The 20,557-nt window shown below is 50.9% G+C and overlaps 1 protein-coding gene across 5 annotated transcripts in view; it reads right to left on the bottom strand.

The window, feature by feature from the left end:
• Nucleotides 1-639: 639 nt before the first annotated feature.
• cenpk (centromere protein K) overlaps nucleotides 640-20,557 on the bottom strand; it is a 43,185-nt gene continuing 23,267 nt past the window's right edge. For all 5 annotated transcript variants that reach the window (XM_069929234.1, XM_069929236.1, XM_069929232.1 and 2 more), the window contains 8 exons: nucleotides 14,275-14,334; nucleotides 12,323-12,395; nucleotides 11,930-11,976; nucleotides 8,731-8,813; nucleotides 3,605-3,703; nucleotides 3,059-3,191; nucleotides 2,321-2,383; nucleotides 640-1,178 (listed from right to left, as the gene is read on the bottom strand). In XM_069929234.1, the coding sequence (XP_069785335.1) occupies nucleotides 1,020-1,178; nucleotides 2,321-2,383; nucleotides 3,059-3,191; nucleotides 3,605-3,703; nucleotides 8,731-8,813; nucleotides 11,930-11,976; nucleotides 12,323-12,395; nucleotides 14,275-14,334 (717 nt within the window). In that variant the 3' untranslated portion in view covers nucleotides 640-1,019. The remainder of the gene's footprint in view (nucleotides 1,179-2,320; nucleotides 2,384-3,058; nucleotides 3,192-3,604; nucleotides 3,704-8,730; nucleotides 8,814-11,929; nucleotides 11,977-12,322; nucleotides 12,396-14,274; nucleotides 14,335-20,557) is intronic.

Raw genomic sequence — 20,557 nt, forward strand, 5'->3', positions numbered from 1 at the left:
CCTCTGCTCAGAAACTCACCCTCCTCCTCCAGAATCAATCAGGTGAACCTCTGTATACCCCACCTCACATCAAGGTGCTGACCAACAGCCCACCGTTCTGTTTCGCCACAAATTCTACTTTCAAAGTGACTCAATTAAAACATCCTCCAACGTTCCATGAAAAACATCCTCCTCCTCCTCGGCTGGGACGTGCTGAAGCTGGACACCCAAGCTCAAATGTCATCCTCGAAACGAGGGTGCTCAGTCAGATCAGGCAGACCTCTCGAAGACCTAGTGTCCAGAGCTGGGAACAGCCACCCCAGGAGACTTGCTCCCTCAAGATTTTCTCTTCCAGGACTTCATCCCACACCAACAGCAAAACAGAACACATTTTAGAGCTGTCAGCCAAGCAACCTGCCCTGGGAGTGTGTGACAGGATGGTGCAGAGGGGGCTTCACTCTGTCTAACCCCGGGAATGTGTGATGGAACAGTGCAGAGGTAGCTTCAGTCTGTGTCTGACCCCAGGAGTGTGTGATGGGACGGTGCTGAGGTACCTTCACTCTGTGTCTGACCCTGGGAGTGTGTGATGGGACGGTGCAGAGGTAGCTTCACTCTGTCTGACCTCAGGGAGTGTGTGATGGGAGGAAGCATCACTCCATGTTTAAACAAGACAGTTTTTATTTTCCATATCAGAGCTCCACAAAGTCTCCGACCTTGTCAGAAGCAGCAAAATCCACCGTTGGCCTGGAGATCCAAGTCCCGTGGACGGAGTCCCATGGAAGTCATCAGTGAGGGGAACTGGGACAAAGTGGCCCCACCTCCAGGAGCACAGGGTGCAGGCTCGCACCTTAGAATACACAGCTCATTTGCACACCTGATGTACGCAGACTGTCCGCACATCACCATCCTGCCCACACGTACAAACGCCGTCACGCTCATATACGAGAGCCCCACGTCCGGATACAGTCCCATGCCCCTGTCCCTTGCTCCTCACCAACCTGGGAGGGGTCAGCGCAGGGTAGGGGTACCCTCTCTCATGGCTACTCATGGAAATCCTCCAGCCGAATACGGCGCGGGTCATCGGGGTGACGCAGCGCCAGGCCATAGCGCAGCAGGACCTCAACGTATGGGGGCCAGTTCGATTCATCAACCTCCACATAGGGGTCATGAGGGCTGCTCATCGCCCTGGTCATCAGGCACTGGAACACAGGGGGGGGTGGGGGGGGAGGGAAATGAGTGTCTGATCACACACCACACACCACACCAGCTCCAGTACAGATGGGGGGAGGGGGAACAAGTGTTAGGTCAAGGACCATACTGCATATCACACCAGCTACGGTGCAGATGGGGTGAGGGAGGGGAGAGGCTGAGCAGGGTGGGGGGGTGGGGAAGAGAGGCCAAGAGAGTAGTGAGGGAGGGAGATGAGGGAGGGAGAGAGAGAGAGAAGTTGGGGAAAGGTTGAATGTGGTAAAGGAGGTCGAGGGAGGGGAGAGGTCGAGGGAGGAGGGAGGGAAGGGAGAGGGGGAGCAAAGGAAGGGAGAGGGGTAGGAAGGGGAGAGGTCGGTGAGGGACGGGAGAGGTCAGTGAGGGACAGGAGAGGTCGAGCAAGGGGATGGGGAGGGAGGAAGATCGGGCAAAGTTGGGAAGAGGGGGAGCGAGGGAAGGGGGGAGTGAGAAGGGAGAGCAAAGAAAGGGAGAGGAGAGCGAGGGAAGGTAGAGGGGAGAGCGAAGGAAGGGAGAGTGAGGGAAGAGAGAGAGAGGGGGAGCGATGGAAGAGAGAGAGGGGGAACAAGGGAAGAGAGAGGGGGAGCGAGGGAAGAGAGAGGGGGAGCGAGGGAAGAGAGAGGGGGAGCGAGGGAAGAGAGAGGGGGAGCGAGGGAAGAGAGAGGGGGAGCGAGGGAAGAGAGAGGGGGAGCGAGGGGAGCTTGGGCGAGGAAAGACAAGGAGAGGTCGAGCAAAGGAGGGGAGAGAGGTCGGGCAAGGGGAGAGAGGTCAGGCGAGGGGTCAGGTGAGGGAAGAGTCTGTGTAAGGGAGGGGAGAGCGAGGGAGAGGAGACAGGGTGGGAGGGAGGAAACGTATTAGATCACAGATGGCCAGCGATCCACTCCAGCTATGGTGCAATCTGGGGGGGTTGGGTGAGAGGCGAGGGGGTGGGAAAGGAGAAGAGGATGAGTGGGGCGTGGGCTGGCACAGAGAAGGGGGAGGAGGAGCGTGCAAGGGAGCAGCCGAGGTTGGGAGGTTGAGTGGGGGGGGGGGGGGGGGGGGGAGAGGGGGTGGTGGAGCTCTCCTGCAGAGGGGCACATGCAGATTTAACCCTCACATCCCCAGACCCCTCCCTCACCTCCAGCATCTCATGGAAGGTGACCAGTTTGCCGCTGCCTCCAGCGTTGCTGCCTCTCAGCCTCTGCAAGGAGACGTAGAACAGACTGAGTCAACACAGCCCCGTCCCTGGGCCTAGGAGGGCTTGCCCGATTGGACTCACGCCCCATCGCACACCGACACTTTGCTGCGGGTGGACGTGCACGGGGGGGGGGGTCTCTCCCTCGGTGATGGGGTGGGATCTCGTCCATCTGATCTGCTCTCCAAGCGACCTCTAGTGTGCGTCTGTCAACTCATAGGGACCCCCGCAACAGCATTTACACAGCATCTGGTCAGCACAGGCACAGAAGGCTGCAGGATCAGTGCTGGTAGATGGGTTGACAGGGAGATGCAGGCCGAACGGTCCATTCCCTTGCAGTGGCTCCCCCTCACCCGGTCCAAAGGCGGGCAGTCCCAGCCACACCATGCCACAACCCCAAGTGGGCCGACCCATTTCTCCCTGTACCAGCCATCTACACCCAGTGGAGGCTGTGGGCTACTATGGCAAAGAAAGGCGGGGCCAGGACCCTCTGCATCCAGGCCACAAGGTGGTGGGGGGGGGGTTAAAATGGGATTACCAGCTCGATGCTTCAGTCAGTCAGTCAGAGCTGGGCTTGGGGTCCCCTCTGCATTTTCCCCACCCCCGGTTCCCATTGACCATCTCCCCCCACCCTCAGTTCCCACTGACCATCTCCCACCTCATCCCCCAGATCCCACTGACCTTTTTCTTGCTGGCTGCCATGGCCTCCTCGGGCGGAGGGTAATGAAGGTCCAGGAAGCTGCCCAACACTGCTAGCAGTCTCTCCTTGCGATGGGCCAACCTCTCCATGTCCCTCTTCATCTTCTGCAGTGCGCTGAGAGGGAAAGGGGGGTCAGGGTGGGGGCCGAGGGTCAGGGGAGAGTCATTCAGGGGACACGGAATCAGGGGAGGTTGTGGGGATATGGAGTTGGGGGTCTTGGGGACGGAGGTTGTGGGGACATGGGGTTGGGGGGGTCGTGGGGACATGGGGTCAGAGAGGTTGTGAGGACATGAGATCAGGAGACCAAGGGGACATGTCCCCTTGACCTCCCCTGACCCCTTTTCCCTTCCCTCGACCTCCCCCTGACTCTATGTTGAGGACAGGTCCAGGGGTAAGGGGATAGTCGAGGGTCGGGTCGAGGGTCAAGAGAGGTTGATGGGAAGCATTACCATCCCTCAATAACCCCCCACGACCTCTCACCGCCACCCCAGTCCCATGTGATGCTGCCTGACCCACCCTCCACTTACCTGTTCTCTGATAGGCTCTGTGAAACCACCTGCCCCTCCAGCCCTCGGTCCTGGAGAGAATTCTCTATCTCCTGCTCCTCTGCCAGCCATGTCTTCTCTCTGTGGGGAGGGGAGCAAGAAGAGGGGGTGAAGAATGAGGACCGCTCTCGAAGGGGGGAAGAGGGGCGGGGAGGAGAGGGGAAGTGGGAGAGATAGAGGGGAAGGAGGTGGGGAGGGTTGATGAGGGGTCGGATGGACAGCGACAAAGGGGGAGGTGGGGGAGAGGAGAAATTCATCACCCCACAACAGTGACAGAGGACCTATCTCCCAACTCTCTCCCGCGAGAGGCCATACAGTCCCTCCAGGTCTTCCCACCAACCACTCCCCTGGAGACGAACTACAGGCAGGGTCATCATTTTTGCTGATCCCTGCAAACCCCAACCCAATTTCGTCCCCATTATTGCTCAGCTTACCGAAAACATCTCCCCCGCCCCCACACCAGAGACGATTCAGCCACTCAAGGGCCATTCTGATGGCTGCTTCAAACCCAGCCCTCTCCAAACGTCAGTCCACCCAACCTGCATACATACATACATATCTGGGACCCAGAACCTCGACGTAGCGCACCCCCCCCCCACCACCTCTCCTCATTTTGCACCAAGTTCCTTGGAGTTCACGTAACTAGTGACATATTGTGGACACTCAACATCTCCTCACTTGTCAGGAAGGCGCATCAGCGACTTCCTGAGAAGACTGAAGTGGGCAAGGCTACTGGCCACCATCATGTCAACCTGCCACAGGAGCTCTACCGAGAGCATCCTGGCCGGCTGCACGGTGCGGGACGGTCGCTGCAGAGAAATAGATTGGAGGTCAATCCACAGAACGGCAGAGAGGTCTCCCTTCCCCCCACCCCTCATCGATGTGATCTACCAGGATCATTTCTGGATGGCAAGCAAAATCGTTGAGACCACCCCCCCAGCCCCCGCCCACACACACAAACACACAGAGCATTTTTCAGCTGCTCCACTGGGGAAGAGATACAGGGGTATCAGAGCCAGCCCCATCAGGCTGAGGAACAGCTTCATCCCACAGGGTCAATGACCAAAGGAACTGCTCACACTGAGATTCTCATATTCACGAAACATTATTTATTTATATCAATGCGCATGTATTGTTTGTCTATATGTGAGTTATGTTTGCTTGTTTTGCACTGAGGACCGGAGAATGCTGTTTCGTCAGGTTGGACTTATGTACTTGGATGACAATAAACTTGACAACACAACGACAAAGGCCTTGCTGCCGGGTTTGAGGGCAATCTCCTTCCTGCTGCCCTCCCAAGCTCTGGAATGGACTTTCCAAATGCAGGGTGAAGCAGAAGCTTGCCACCCAGCCCATCAAGCCTGATCGGGGGTCTGCTCTGGCCTCGGACCTGCTCACTCCTCCATGACCCTCAATTTCCCAGTCTCAAATGCTTTTTAACCTGTCTGCTTCCTTGAGAGAATTCTCTGGGATTCACTCCTCTCTGGGAGAAGCACTCCCTCCTTATCTCCGTCCTACATCCACTCCCATCAACCTACCCCCAGAGTCTCCAGGTCACATCCCCGAGTTCTGATCTCATTTGCCCGTGGACCATGTGGGGAGGGGGTTGTTGCGTGGGTGAGAGGACTGATCGTTGGTGCAGGGATTGGACGATGTGGCATGTTTAGCACAACACTGTTACAGCCCCAGCGACCCGGGTTTGAATCCTGAATTGTCTGTCAGGAGTTTGTATGTACTCCCCGCCAGGGGCTCTGGTTTCCTCTCACCCTTCAAAAAAAAATTCCGGGGTGGGGTTATAGATTTGTGGCCTTCTCTACATCAGAGAGACTGGACGCAGACTGTGAGATTGCTTCCAACTTCGCTCTGCCTGCCCCAGTGACAGAGCCCACCTGGTCACCAACCATTTCAAGTGTGTCCCCCTCCCACACTCACATGTCTGTCCATGGCCTCATGTATGGTCCCACCAAGCCCCCCACCCCAACAACACCTGATTTTCCATCCATGTACTCTCCGGCCGGATGGCATAAAACTTTTCCAGTTTCTGCTAACCTGCGCCCCTCTCCCCTCCCTCCCTTTACACAGCCACCCTTTCTCCCCTTGATCACTGCTGTCCCCTCCCTCCCTTCCTGCCAACATTTTCCCACACCTTGACGAAGGGTTCAAGCCCGAAACCTCGGTTGTGTGCTTTCCCCTTTGCTATAAACGGTGTCAGTGCTGCACATTCGTTCAGCAAAAAGATTCAGTCCAACGGACCCAATCAGGGTCACGTGAAGCCGTGGATTGCAGATGGTTTTTCACAGGTCATAAGATCAAAGAACAGAAGTAGGCCATTTGGCCCATCAAGTCTGCTCCCCCACCTCAACCCGAGCTAAACTGTTCTCACCTCTTGTTCCAAGTTCTGGCCTTTTCCCCCATATCCCTTGACTCATTAGATCCCTATCAATCTCCTCCTTAAACTCCCCTAACGATCAGGCCTCCACAGCTGGACGTGGCAACAACCTCCACAAACCCGTAACCCTCTGGGTGAAGAAATTTCTCCTCGTTTGATTTGAACAGAGTCCCTTCTCACCCTCTTGTCCTGGATTCACCCACCAAAAGAAACATCTTATTCACATTGACTCAGTCGAATCCTTTCAGCACTCGAACATACAGTTACTCGAAATGAGGTCTCCCCAGTGCCCCATCAACACCTCCTTCCTCTTATTCCCCTTGAAACGAAGGCCAACGTAGCATTCGCTTTCTTTACTGCTGATCCAACCTCGTGGTTCACTTTTAAGTGATCCTACACGAGGACCCCTCCTCCCAAATTCCCTTTGCACTCTGAATCTTGAATTTCCCCCCTCCAAATAATCATCTGCCTGTTTATACCCTCTTCCAGACTGCCCAACCGTACGTTTCTCCCCACCATATCTCATCTGCCGTTTCTCCTAAGGTCTCCAAGTCTCTCCTCAACCTTTCAGTTTCCTCATCACATCCTACTCCGCCACCCTTGGGGTCGTCTGCGAACTTGACAGCAAAATCATTCACGTGCGCTGCGATCAGGGGCGGCCCCATCCCCAACCCTCTGCGGAACACCACTATTCCCTGGCCACCCACCAGAACAGGATCCCACCCTTTGCTTGCTGCCCGTCACCCAATCTAACATCCTTCCTGTCAATCCATGGGCTCTCATCTTAGGTAGAGTCCACAAATTGGAATGGATAGCCATCAAAAGAAAAACGTTGGGCAGGTAAACCTGCGGATCAGTGGCCGGGGTTACCCGTCCAGTGTGGACATGACAACTGAAGGCAGCACGGGGAGCCCCTTCAGCATTTTCCTCCTCATCAACTCAACGCCAATGATGTTCTCAGCTCAAAGATGGAGTCTTCGGAGGGACAAAGATTGTGATGGATGGAGAGACATGATCGCTCATGCTGAATGGCAAGGCTCCTGAACGAATGATAAAACATACAAGTGGCTGTAGGCCCAGGCTCTCCTGGGCCGAAAGGGCCTGTTATCGTGCTATCCGACCACAATTTTAAAACAAAATTTAATTACTAAATTAAATTGCCTTCTGCCTGCCAATAACATAGAAAATAGGTGTAGGAGCAGGCCATTTGGCCCTTCAAGCCTACCCCCCATTCATTTTGATCAGGGCTGATCAGACCCCAGTACCTGCCTTCTCCCCATACCCCCCCCCCCCCCCCACCGATTCCCTTCGCCACAAGGGCCAAATCCAACTCTCTCTTAAATATAGACAAGGAACCGGCTTCAGCCACTTCCTGTGGCAAAGATTCCACAGATTCACCACTCTCTGAGAGATTTTTTTTCTCTCATCTCAGTCCTAGAAGTCTTACCCCTTATCCTTAAACTGTGACCCCTGGTTCTGGTTTTCCCCACCTTCCTGCATCAAGCTTTAAGAATTTTATACGTTTCTATAAGATTCCCCCCCCACCCCCCAATCTTCTAAATTCCAGCGAGTATAAGCCAAATCGATCCAGCCTTTCGTCATATGCAAGTCCTGCCATCCCTGATGTCAATCTACTGAACCTTCTCTGCACTCTGGCAAGGATGTCTTTCCTCAGATGAGGAGACCAGAACTGTACACAATGCTCCAAGTGTGGTCTCACCAGGGCCCTGTACAGCTGCAGTAGATCCTCTCTGCTCCTGTACTCGAATCCTCTTGTTATGAATGCCAACATACCATTTGCTTTCCCCACTGGCTGCTGTACCTACATGTCCACTTTCAACGACTGGTACACAGCAACACCCAGGTCTCGTTGCATCTCCCCTTGTCCTAATCGGACACCATTGAGGTAATAATCTTCTCAACTGTTTTTGCCTCCAAAGTGGACAACCTCACATACAACCACATTGCATCTGCCATGCCTTGGCTGACTCACCGAACTTGTCCAAATCACCCACTCACCTAGATTGTCCAAGTCACCCCCTCACCTAACTTGTCCAAGTCAGCCAGAGTCGCCCTGAGCTTTGCCCAGCACCCCTGAAAATAGAAGAGAAGCAGAAACAGAATCCTCTTCAGGCGCACCAAGTGTCCGTGGGTTCACCTCCAGCGCTCCCGCAGCCACTACAGCTGTAGACTCCTGTCCAATCCATTGAGCACCCGAGCTCCAGATCCGAACCTCCGGTGTGATCGGTGCCCGAGGTCCCTTCGGGAGCCCCTCCTTGGCCCTGTCAAATCCCGACCCTGACGCCTGAACCCCTCGCGCCTGTCTCCAGCAGCTCGTGCGGGTTCCACTGACCGCGAATCACCCACAGCCTGTGTGGCTCCCTCTCAGCCGCTGAACCCCTCACTGGTCTGCCGCCGTGTTGGTGGTCCTGCAGGGCCATCTCCTCTGCTTTTCCTTCTCAACTGAGTGGGGGTGGGGATGGGGGTGGAGTGTCCTACCGATTTCTGGTGGCCCTGCACTGCTTCCCTGGAGTCTGCAACCCCTTGAAGACACTGATAAACACAGTCACCGCCATCTTGAGCACAGATCCCACCCCTTCCCCAAGTCGCGAGATTTTAATAAGAACCCCGCCAACAATTGGGAAACTTATTTGCCCAGTGTGATCAAGGGGAGAGGATGGGGAAGCTGTGCTCTTTGGGAACTGAGGCCCACACATACCTGTCCAACTGCTCCCTCAAAGACTTCTTCCTTGAGCGAACACAGGAGAGAATCATTTCAAGTTGCTGATTGGTGTTCTGCAGCTGAGAGAGGAACAGGGGGTTCAGGGATGGATATCAAGGCATGGAGTGCACTGACCCCTCACCCACCCCAGGGTCAGGTAGAGTGAAGCTCCCTCCACACCATCCTGTCACACACTCCCGGGGTAGGACACAGTGAAGCTCCCTTTGTACCGTACCATCACAGACTCCTGGGGTCAGACACAGAGTGAAGCTCCCTGCTCACTGCCCCATCACACACTACTGGGGTCAGACACAGAGTGAAACTCCCTCCGCATCATCCCGTCACACTCTCCCGGGACCAAACGCAGAGTAAGGCTCCATCCACATTGGGATCTGGGAAAAGATGTATAATTCCTTGAAAGTGGTGTCACACGTAGATAGGGTCATAAAGAGAGCTTTTGAAATATTGGTCTTCATAAATCAAGTATTGAGTCCAGAAGTTGGGATGTTGTGGTAAAGTTGTAGAAGACATTGGTGAGCCCAAATTTGGAGAATTGTGTGCTCACCATACAGGAAGGATATCATTAAAATAGAAAAAGTGAAGGGAAGATTTACTGGGATGTTGCCCGGACTTCAGCAACAGGTTCAGACTTTATTCCCTGGAACGTAGAATATGGGGAGATTAGATCATAAGAAATAGGAACAGGAGTCGGCCGTCCGGCCCATCGAGCCTGCTCCACCATTTAATGAGATCATGGGTGATCTGATCATTGACTCAACTCCACCCACCTGCCTTTTCCCCATATCCCTTAATTCCTTTTTTATGTAAAAAATCTATCTAACTGAAACTTAAATATGTTTAATGAAGACGGCTCAACTGCTTCCCTGGGCAGAGAATTCCGCAAATTCACAACTCTCTTGGAAGATGTTTTTCCACATCTGTCTTTAATCGACTCCCCTGAATCTTGAGGCTGTGTCCCCTAGTTCTGGTCTCAGAAAACAATTTTCCTGCCTCTATCTTCTCTCTCCCTTTCATAATTTTAGATGTTTCTATAAGATCTCCTCTCTTTCTTCTAAATTCGAATGAGTATAATCCCAGGCAATTTAGTCTCTCCTCCTAGGTCAACCCCCTCATCTCTGGGTTCAACCTGCTGAACCTTCTCTGAGCTGCCTCCAAGGCCAGTCCATCCTTCCTTAAATAAGGAGATCAGAACTGCATACAGTTCTCCAGGTGTGGGCTCACCAGGACCTTGTGTAGCTGCAGCAGAACCTCCCGACTCCTAAATTCAATCCCTCCAGCGATGAAGGCCAACATTCGTTTTGCCTTCTTAATATCCTCTTGTACCTGCAACCCAACTTCTTGCGATTCATGCACAGGCACTCCCAGGTCCTTCTTCATGACAGCAGGCTGCAGTCTCTCCATTTAAATAATAATCTGCTCTTCTATTTTCCTACCAAAATGGATGACCTCACATTTACTAATGCTGTTCTCCATCTGCCAGACCTTTGCCCACTCGCCTACCTTCACTAGGTCCTTCTTCAGCCTCTCCACCTCCTCTGCTTTTCCACTCAGAATCATCTGCAAACTTGGCTACATGACACTCTGTCCCCTCTTCCAAATCGTCAGTGTAAATGGTGAACAGCTGCAGGTCCAGCACTGACCCCTGTGGCACCCCACCTACCACTGTCTGTCAATCAGAAAAACACCATTCATCTAGACTCTCTGCCTCTGTCAGTTAACCAATCCTCAACCCATACCAATAGACTTCCCCAGACTACGTTCATTGGTATCTTATTGATAAGTCTCTTGTGTGGCATCTTATTAAATGCCTTCTGGAAATCCAAATAGGCAACATCAACCTGTTCCCCTCTATCTACCACACCCTCAAAGAACTCCAGCAAGTTTGTCAAACAAGACCTGCCCTTTCTGAATCCATGCTGCGTCTGCCTGATGAAACCCCTTCCTTCCAAATGTCTCACTATTTCATTCTTAATGACAGCTTCAAGCATTTTCCCTACTACAGATGTTACGCCAACTGGCCGATAGTTACCAGCCTTCTGTCTAAAAAGTGGCGTGACATTTGGTGTCCTCCAATCTGCCAGGACCTGCCCAGAATCCAGAAATGATGAACAATGCATCGACTAAAACTCCCACCATTTCCTGGGATGCATACCATCAGGGCCAGGGGATTTGCCCACCTTCAGTCCTATTAGTCTGCTCATCACAATAAATGTCGGTCAGCTTTTTCCACTGACAGTTGGTGAGATACAAACCAGAGGACATGAGTTAAGGGTGAAAAGTTCAGGGGGAATTTCTTCACCCAGAGAGCAGTGGGTGGGTGGAACAAGCTGCCAGCTGAGGTGGTGAATGTGGGCTCAATTTTGAGATTTCAGAGAAATTTGGACAGTTACATGGACAGAACTGGGGGGTGGGGGGGAGGGAGTGTTGGGGACCACATCCCGGGTGCAGGCCAGTGAGATGAGGTGGTGTAAATAGTCGGGCACGGACTAGAGGAGCTGAAGGGCCAGTTTCCTGCGCTGCAGTGTTCCACGGGTAGGGGGGGGGGGTTATCACTGCACTTGCCAGATGGACTGCTCCTCCCTCTGCTGTTCCAGGTGTGGAACTGCATCTGTAAGACCTTCGCCCACAAAATGCTATCGGATGGAGCCAGTTCTCCCTTCATTTGGCCCATATCCTTCAACTTGACATGAAGATCGGAGGAATTATGGACATCAAGGAAGGATCTCAAACCCTGCAGAGGGATATGGACCAGCTGGGAAAGTGGGCTGACAAATGGCTAATGTAATTTAATCCCAGGGTCAGACAGACTGAAGCTCCCTCCACACCATCCAGACACACTCTCCTGGGGTCAGACAAAGAGTGAAGCTCCATCCGCATCGTCTGGTCACACACTCCTGAGGTCAGACAGAGTGAAGCTCCCTCCGCACCATCCAGACACACACTCCTGGGGTCAGACACAGACTGAAGCTCCCTCCACACCATCCAGACACACACTCCTGGGGTCAGACACAGAGTGAAGCTCCATCCGCATCGTCTGGTCACACACTCCTGAGGTCAGACAGAGTGAAGCTCCCTCCGCACCGTCCCATCACACACTCCCGGGTTCAGACACAAGAGTGAAACTCCCTCCGCACCGTCTCATGAAGTAAGCAAGTTTCCGAATCTGTTCCCGCACCTCTTTTTTTCCCACGCAGGTCAGTAGCTCCTGGTTGACGAGCAGAGCTGTGGAATGAGACAGAGATTTGACATTCACCTCAGGAGGTAACCGAGACTGATATTCACAAAAAGATATTTATTTGTACAGACGAAATACTCGTCCTGCGTATGTATTGTTTTGTCTGTCTTTGTGCTGTGTCTGGGTATGTGTCTGTGTGTTTTGCACCGAGGACCGGGCAGGGGGGGGGGGGGAATCTGGTCCCACTCAGAGTCCGTGTTGGTGAGTATGGGTCACGGGAAGGTTGCCGCTGGAAGGCGAACTTGCTGCGTGCGGTCGGGCTGTGGCTCTTCAGGTTCACTGTGGGGCAGGGTGGGCGTCCCGGATGAGGAGGGTCTGACGGGTCCTACTCACGCTTGGGTTCCCGGCTCCTCAGAATGTTCAGCTGCGCCAGCAGCACCCTCTCGCGAGCCAAGAGCACAGCCAGCTGAAGGGGGGAGGGGGGTGGGGAGACACCAGAGGTGAGAGAGGGAGCTGAGAAACTCTCCTCAGTTTCCAGGAGTCTAGGCTGGAGGGAACGTCCCTCTTCGCCACCCTCTCCCTCCTTACTGCCCCACTCACTGCTCCACTCCTTCCTCACCATCGCCTCTCCTTGCCACCCCTCCCTCCTCTCCACCCCCTTTGCTGATCCCCTCCCCCCTTGCTGCCTCACTCCCTCCCTCCTCACCCCCCCCTCTCGTTCCCGACCCTTCCTCCTCGCTGACCCCCTCCTCCGCCCCCTCCTTGCTGATCTCCTCCCTCCTCATCGCCCCACTCCCTCCCTCTTTGTTGGCCCCATCCCTCCTCACTACCCACTCTGCTTGCAGCCCCTCCCTCCTCATTGACCCCCCTCTCCTCTCCACTCCCTCCTTGCTGATTCCCCCTCCTCGCTGCTCCCTCCCTCCTCACCGCCCCTTCCCTCTTCACCCGCATCCCCTCCCACTGACTACCCTCTCTCCTCGCAACTCCCTACCTCCACACACCCCCTCCCTCCTCACTGAGCCAGTTCCTCATCACCCCCCACCTCACCAACCTCTCTCTCCTCACCGTCCCCTCCCTCTTCACCCCCTCCTCGCTGGCTCATCACCTCCCCTCCCACAGTGGGGGGGGGGTGTGTTTCCAACACAACCGTGAACCTTCCCCTCAGCCGTGAGGAGTGACAGCACAGAAGGTGGTCCTTTGGCCCATCCAATTCGTACTGACTACTGACCTCATATCGATGCTCACCCCATTCCTTTCCCAATGTCACATCAATTCCCCAACCACCCCCTCCTCACCCTCCCCCACCTTCACCAACTTCCCACCAGTTTCCCCCTTCCCCCATGGGCCAAGGGGAGAGATCAGTGTGAGGGGGTGGGCCCCACATGGAACATGCAAACGCCACAGACACACACACACACACTCACAAAACAGACATACACATACAGGCAGTAGTGCAGATCAGGTTACGTCCTGGTTCTCTGGTACCATGAGACAGCCTCACTGTTATCTGATAAAACCATGGAACACTACAGCAGAAAAACAGGCCCTTCGGCCCTTCTAGTCTGTGCCTAACAATCACTTTACTTTGCCCAATGACCTGCACTCTGTCCAGACCCCCTCCATAGCCCTCCCATCCAAGTACCAGTCCAAATTTTTCCAAAGCGTTAAAATTGACCTCGCATTCACCACTTCAGCTCATCCCACTCCCATCGCTCTCTGCGAGAAGAGGTTCCCCCCAAACATTTTCCCTTTCACCCTTAACCCATGTCCTCTGGTTTGGATCTCACTGACCCTCGGTGGAAAGAGCCGACCTTCATTTACTCTGTTGTTCCACCTCATAATTTTAAATTCCTCTCCCCTGAGCCCCCTTGTCCCATCTCCCCTGACCCACTCTCCCCTCATTCCTCTCCCCTGAGCCCCTGTCCTATCTCCCCCCGACCCACTCTCCCCCCATTCCTCTCCCCCCATTCCTCTCCCCCCATTCCTCTCCCCCCTCTGAGACCCCCACCACCTCTCCTCTCTCCTTCCTCGCCTCCTGTCCCATTCCTCTCCCCAAGAGTCCCCTGCCCTCTCCCATCTTCCCTGGACCCCAACACTCTCCCCAACCCTTTCCCAGACCCCACCTTCTCTCCTCTCACCACCTTTCCCTCACCCACTGAGCTCTCCTCTCCTCCCACTCTCTCCCTGCCCCCCGACCCCCACCTCTCACCCGAGGCACTGACCCCCTCACCCCAAGCTCCCCATCCTCTCTCCCGAGAACCCCATCTCCTCCCCCCCTAGCTCCCCCTCTCCTGTCTCCCCCCCAAGCACCCTCTTGCTCTACCCCAAACCCCCACCAAACTCACCGGGTTCTCCGCGTCCTGAACCTCAGTCCTCGGTTCACACAGGGTGAGCTTGTTCTGGAACTGGCGGGGAGGGAGAATGTTAGCGGTGGTGGTGGTGAGGGGTGCTACACACCCCCAAACCTGCCGATTCAATTGGCAATCTAGAGCTCGGGCAGGAAGGGCAGGGGGTGGGCTTCAGACCCTGCGGTCAAATCTGAACCGCTGGAGAGAGAATGGGGAGGTTTTTCCTTCAATAAGGGATCGGAGAAGAAGGCAAACGCTGGAGTTCGTTTCAAGAAGAATTGAATCAAAGACCAGGGATGTGATGTTGAGGGTTTATAAGGCTCTGGTGAGGCCTCATGTGGGTACTGTGAGCAGTTTTGGGCTCCTCGATGATGTGCTGACATTGGAGAGGGTTCAGAGGTTCATTCCAGGAAGGAAAGGGTTATCCTATGGGGAGCATTGGACAGCTCTTAGCCTGAAATCGTTGAAATTTAGGAGAATGGTGGGGGGTGGGATCTCAGTGAAACATTTTGAAAATTGAAAGGCACGGACAGAGTAGACATAGAAAGGTTGTTCCTCCACGACAAGAGGGCACAACCTCAGGATTGAAGGGCGTCCGCTTAGAACAGACGCGGAGGAATTTCTTCAGCCGGAGGATGGTGAATCTGTGGAATTTGCTGCCATGGGCGGATGCAGAGGCCGGGTCATTGGGTGTGTTTAAGGGAGAGGTTCTTGATGAGCCAGGGTTACGGGGTGAAAGCCAGGCAGTAGGGCCAAGTGGGGAAAAGGATCGACTCATGATTGAATGATGGGGACGGGCTGAATGGGAGGATTGAGGCGGTCTTTTCTGCTGTCAGTGGGGGGGAGGGTGGGAGGGTGTGGGTGGTGGGGGTGGTGAGGCTCTTGAATGGCACAGTTGGCGCAATGCCTTTACAGCGCCAGCAATTGGGACCGGGATTCGAATCTGGTGCTGCACGTTCTCCCCATGTTTGCGTGGGTTGGCCCACCACCCCACCCCCCTCCCCGGGTTCTGGTTTCCTCCCACCGTTCGAAACATATCAGGGTGCATTAATTGGGGGTAAATTGGGCGGCACAGACTCGTGGGCCGGAAGGGCCTGTTACCTGCTGTATGTCTAAATAAAACATTTCTTCAAAGAGCAGTCTGCGTTTAAGCCAGATGGGGGCCGGATTCCCGAGGGGAATTTTCCAAAGGGTGTCAGGATCACGGAACGAGGGCAGGGAAATCGGTTGGGGGGGGGGGGGTAGAAGAAGAGTTGTGGAAGGAACTCGTACTCCCAAACAACTCCCCTCCCCTCCCTCAATCCCACCCACACTACCCGCCGCATCTGGAAAGCTGCCAGGACGTTAACATTCCTCCCATCCCGGTCACGCTCTGTCCACACCACCCCCCACCTCTATGTTGGGGAGGAGATCCACCAGTGCCAGATCTACCCACCCCTTCTGGATTCAATCGCTGTTTCTCTCCCGGACTCCTGAGCCAACCTGACACGTTGATGAAGATGTGCATTGTGCCTGACTCCCACCGAGAGCACCCTGGTTTCGCTCACTGTATCGGGCACGGGTTGGGTTGCCCTGCAACGCCCCCCCACCCCCCGACAACAACAAACCCAACTAGGACTCTTCTGGCGAGTCCTCGAGGGCCAGTCCCCACGGACAGAATCCCATGGTGTCCACGCAGTCAGGGGGGACCCCGCACGGGCTACTGGAGACTGGAGCGCGGGAACCAGGTGTTGGGAGCCAGGATTAGAGAGGGCGTTGAGGGCAAGGAGGGGTTCCCTAAGGGGCCTCTGGCGCTGATTGGGTCAGAAGCTCGGATCTGGAGCTGCCAACAAATCAAACGGGGGTCTCTGAGGCAAATCCACAGACACGGTCTCTCTGAAGGGGCTATCTTTCTCGTATTGTCGGGGCAATGCTCATGGCAGTTCTTTGTTTGCCTTACGGCGGTCAAAGGTTGCAATATGTCATATTTATGACAGTTTAATACTTTACGTGACAATAAACGGAATCTTTGAATGTTTCCTGGATCGTATTTTCAGGAGGGGGTTTAATGTACTGGCATGGTTCGCGTAGTGGTCAGCGCAACACCTTTACAGCGCCAACGACCCAGGTTATAATCTGGCACTGTCATAATTTATAAAACAGCATCTTGGAGACAGGGAACGGGGCCTGCTGTCATGTGGTTTTGCAAGCAGAGTCAAAAAGGCGGGTTGTGAGTTTAGCTCAAAGCCCTTGTGGTCCATACAAGAGGAGATGGCTGACTGCATAATGTTTCGTCTGAGATAAGAGAAACAGAAAAGGAACTCTGTGGTGACCTGAAAGAAAGAGGTTACATTCTGGAAAACCCTGATGGGGCAAGTTTCTTTGGCAAGACACTGAAGTGGCGAATCAGAAGGAATCAGTTTGTGTGTGCCCAACGAGCAACGAATCTCTCTCAGAGCAGTAACCATTTAAGTACCAGAGCTTGGTGAAAATTCATAAATGTTAAATTCTATGCACAGTATAAGAATTGCCTGATACCGGTGAACTTGGAGGAGAATGTGAATCAAAGAGCTTAGAATTAGAAGGGGGTTAAGTTGATAGTAATAAGTAAAAGTTTGATCCTGTTTCTATGTTTAAAGAAAATTAAAAATGACTTTTGTTTAAGTAACCATTTGTCTTGGTGAATTTCTATTACTGTTGGGTATTGGGGTCCTTTGGGCCTGTCACAATGTATTGATAGTAATCTGAAGAATTTATATAAATTAAATTATAATCCAACATTTAAAAAAATCAGACAAAGATTTAAAGAGATGGTTAAATTTGACAATTATGTTAATTGGGAGAGTTAACTGTATTAAAATGAATATTTTACCAAGAATTCAATATCTATTTCAAACTTTACCTATATCTATACCTCAAAAATTTTTGCAAGATCTAAATAAATAAGTTAGGAAGTTTCTCTGGAAAAGAAAAATGGTAAGAAAGTTCACAAGATCAAAAAGGAACAGAAGCAGGCCATTTGGCCCATTGAGTCTGCTTCGTGAAACCTCCCTGAATCAAAATGTTGTTGCATCTCGTTCCAAGTTGTCCCCATGCCCCATGACCCCCTGACTCACTATATAACTATCAATCTCCCCTTTAAATTCCCCCAATGATTCTGCCTCCACAGCTGCACATGGCAGAGAGTTCCACAAATCCACTGCACTCTGGCTTAAGAAATTTCCCATAATTTCTGTCGTAAATTGGTACTCTTTAATTCTCTGTGCCCTCTTGCCCTGGATTTACTCAACAGGGGAAACATCTTATCCACATCGACTCTGTCCAATCCATTCATTATTCAAAATGTTTCTATGAGGTCCCCTCTCATAATGAATGGAGTCCAAGAGCCACTAAACATTCCTCATATAAGGTGAACAAGAGGGACTACAACTTCCAAATTGTAAAAAATTATTATAACGCAGCGCAATTAAGATTTCCAATCTCCAGGTTTGTAAAATTTAATCCATCTTGGGTGGACATTGAATTAAATAAGATAGGAGAAATTATACCAGAGGAGTTTATTTATAAATGGGAGGCAGAGTCCATAACAACAGATAAAGATTCTCCGATATTAAAACATTTGCTTAATATTTGGAGTTAAATAAAAAATTGACAGAAATCTTCTTTCATTAAAAACGCCATAAATGGGGGAGTCACGTGATGGAGTAGTGGCCGGTAGGGGAACTCCAGCCCTCTCCAGAAAAGTTAAAAAAAGATAGAGAAAAAACAAAGGCACAAACTTAAAAACCAAAACAAAGTGAAAGTAAAAGTGTGAAGAAAATGGCAGCGAAGAAAGAAAAACCAAAAACAACGGGAAGAAAAGAAGAAGGAAAGACGTCGGAAGAAGAAGGTGAAGGCCTTACCTGTCCGAAGAGGCCCGCCGCGGAGAGAGAAGCCCGCTCCCTCAGGTCAGTGGAGGTCCCGGCTCGGGACTACAAAAATGGCTCGCAGAGCCGAGTAAAAGTGCGCAACCGCGCATGCGCATGAAAAAAAACACACTGACGGGAGGGGGAACAGCTGCGGAGTCGATCTCCACAGCTGAGAGAGACACCTGCAGCACAGCAGCAGGTGCAGAACACAGACAATAACGACAACAAGAAAGAAGAGGGTAAAAAGAAAACAAGGAAACAACAGATGGTCAACCCAGAGGAAGAAGAAGAAGAACAGAAAGAAGTAGAAGAAGAAGAACAGAAAGAAGTGGAAGAAGAAGAGAAAGGCAAGACAATGGATGTATCTTTTTTTAAAGAATATATGGAATCAGTGAAAGAATGGCAATTACAAGAATTTGATGAGATAAAAAGAAGAATTAAGAATGCAGAAGAAAGAATGAATAAAATGGAAATGGCCATATCAGAATTGGCAAAAAGAGTGGAAAATATGGAAAAATGAGAAACATTTGTAGATATGGAAGTAAAAGACTTAAAAAAGAAATTGGAAGAATCTAATAAAAAAGCTAAAGAACCACAGGAGCTGTTAGCTCAGAAGATAGATATGATAGAAAACTATAATAGAAGAAATAATATAAAGATAGTGGGCCTTAAGGAAGATGAAGAAGGCAAGAATATGAGAGAATTTATAAAAGATTGGATCCCCAGGGTCCTGGGAAGACCAGAATTACAGGAAGAAATGGAAATAGAGAGGGCACATAGAACTTTAGCCCCGAAACCACAACCGCAGCAAAAACCAAGATCCATTTTAGTAAAATTCTTAAGATATACAACAAGAGAAAATATATTGGAGAAAGCAATGAAGAAAGTAAGAGAGGACAAAAAGCCACTGGAATATAAAGGTCAAAAAATTTTTTTCAATCCAGACATAAGTTTTGAACTCCTGAAGAAGAGGAAGGAGTTCAATACAGCGAAAACGATCTTATGGAAAAAAGGATATAAATTTATGTTAAGGTACCCAGCGGTACTTAAAATAATTATTCCAGGGCAACAAAACAGGCTATTCTCAGATCCAGAGGAAGCAAGGAAATTTGCAGAACAACTACAAAACAAGCAGAGAGATGAAGACATGTAATAAGAGTAAAAATGACCACGATCTATATGTATGTGTGAAAAGGGGTATATGTGTGTATATATATATATATATATATATATATATATAGCATGCATACATGAATGTATCCGTATTTAGAGGAAAATATATAGAGTATAGACAAGAATTAATAAGGGAGGGAAATGGAATAGAGGGAATAAGGAGGGAATTAAAAGAGTGACCTTTGTTACATACGAAAATTGAAATCTTTTCTGGGGGTGCTGGGTGGGGAGGAGTTACGGTCACTGCAAAATCAGCTGACGTTTGCGAGTGAATTCGCAAATCCAAATGGAGAGGGGAGATGTGGTTGTCCGAAAAGGGATAAAGGACAACTCAGGAGGGGGAGGGGAGATTGGGGTTAAAGAAGTTTTAAATAGGAGAATAAGGAAAATGTTTGATGTTTTAGAAATATTGTCTTATAAAGTGTTCAAAACAAGAAAGCAGAAATGGATAAGAAGGAAAGGTAATGATGGAGAAACGGAAAGGGAAGATAAACAAAGTATAAAATGGCTATGCTGAACTATATGACTTTAAATATTAACGGAATACATAACCAAATTAAAAGGAAGAAACTGCTAAATTTACTGAAAAAATAAAAAATTGATATAGCATTTGTGCAAGAAACACATTTAACTGATTGGAGCACAAGAAATTAAAGAGAGATTGGGTAGGACACGTAACAGCAGCGTCGTATAATTCAAAAGCAAGAGGAGTAGCTATATTAATTAGTAAAAATGTGCCAATTAAAATAGAAGAGGAAATAATAGATCCAGCAGGGAGATATGTAATGATAAAATGTCAGATATGTTCAGAGTTTTGGAATCTACTCAATGTATATTCACCTAACGAAGAAGATCAAAAGTTTATGCAAGATATTTTTTTGAAGATAGCAGACACGCAAGGGAACATACTAATAGGAGGGGATTTCAACCTGAATTTGGATTCAAATATGGACAAAACTGGGAAAAAAATTAACAGAAAGAACAAAGTAACCAAATTTATAATTAAATCGATGGAAGAAATGCAACTTTTGGATATATGGAGGAAACAACACCCAAAGGAAAAGGAATATTCATATTACTCGGCTAGACATAAAACATACTCAAGAATAGACCTATTTTTGTTATCAGCTCGTATGCAAGATAGAGTAAGAAAAACAGAATATAAAGCTAGAATATTATCAGACCATTTACCCTTAATATTGACACTAAAGCTAGAGGAC

Source organism: Narcine bancroftii, chromosome 3 (genome assembly GCF_036971445.1).
Source record: "Narcine bancroftii isolate sNarBan1 chromosome 3, sNarBan1.hap1, whole genome shotgun sequence".
Taxonomy (NCBI): domain Eukaryota; kingdom Metazoa; phylum Chordata; class Chondrichthyes; order Torpediniformes; family Narcinidae; genus Narcine; species Narcine bancroftii.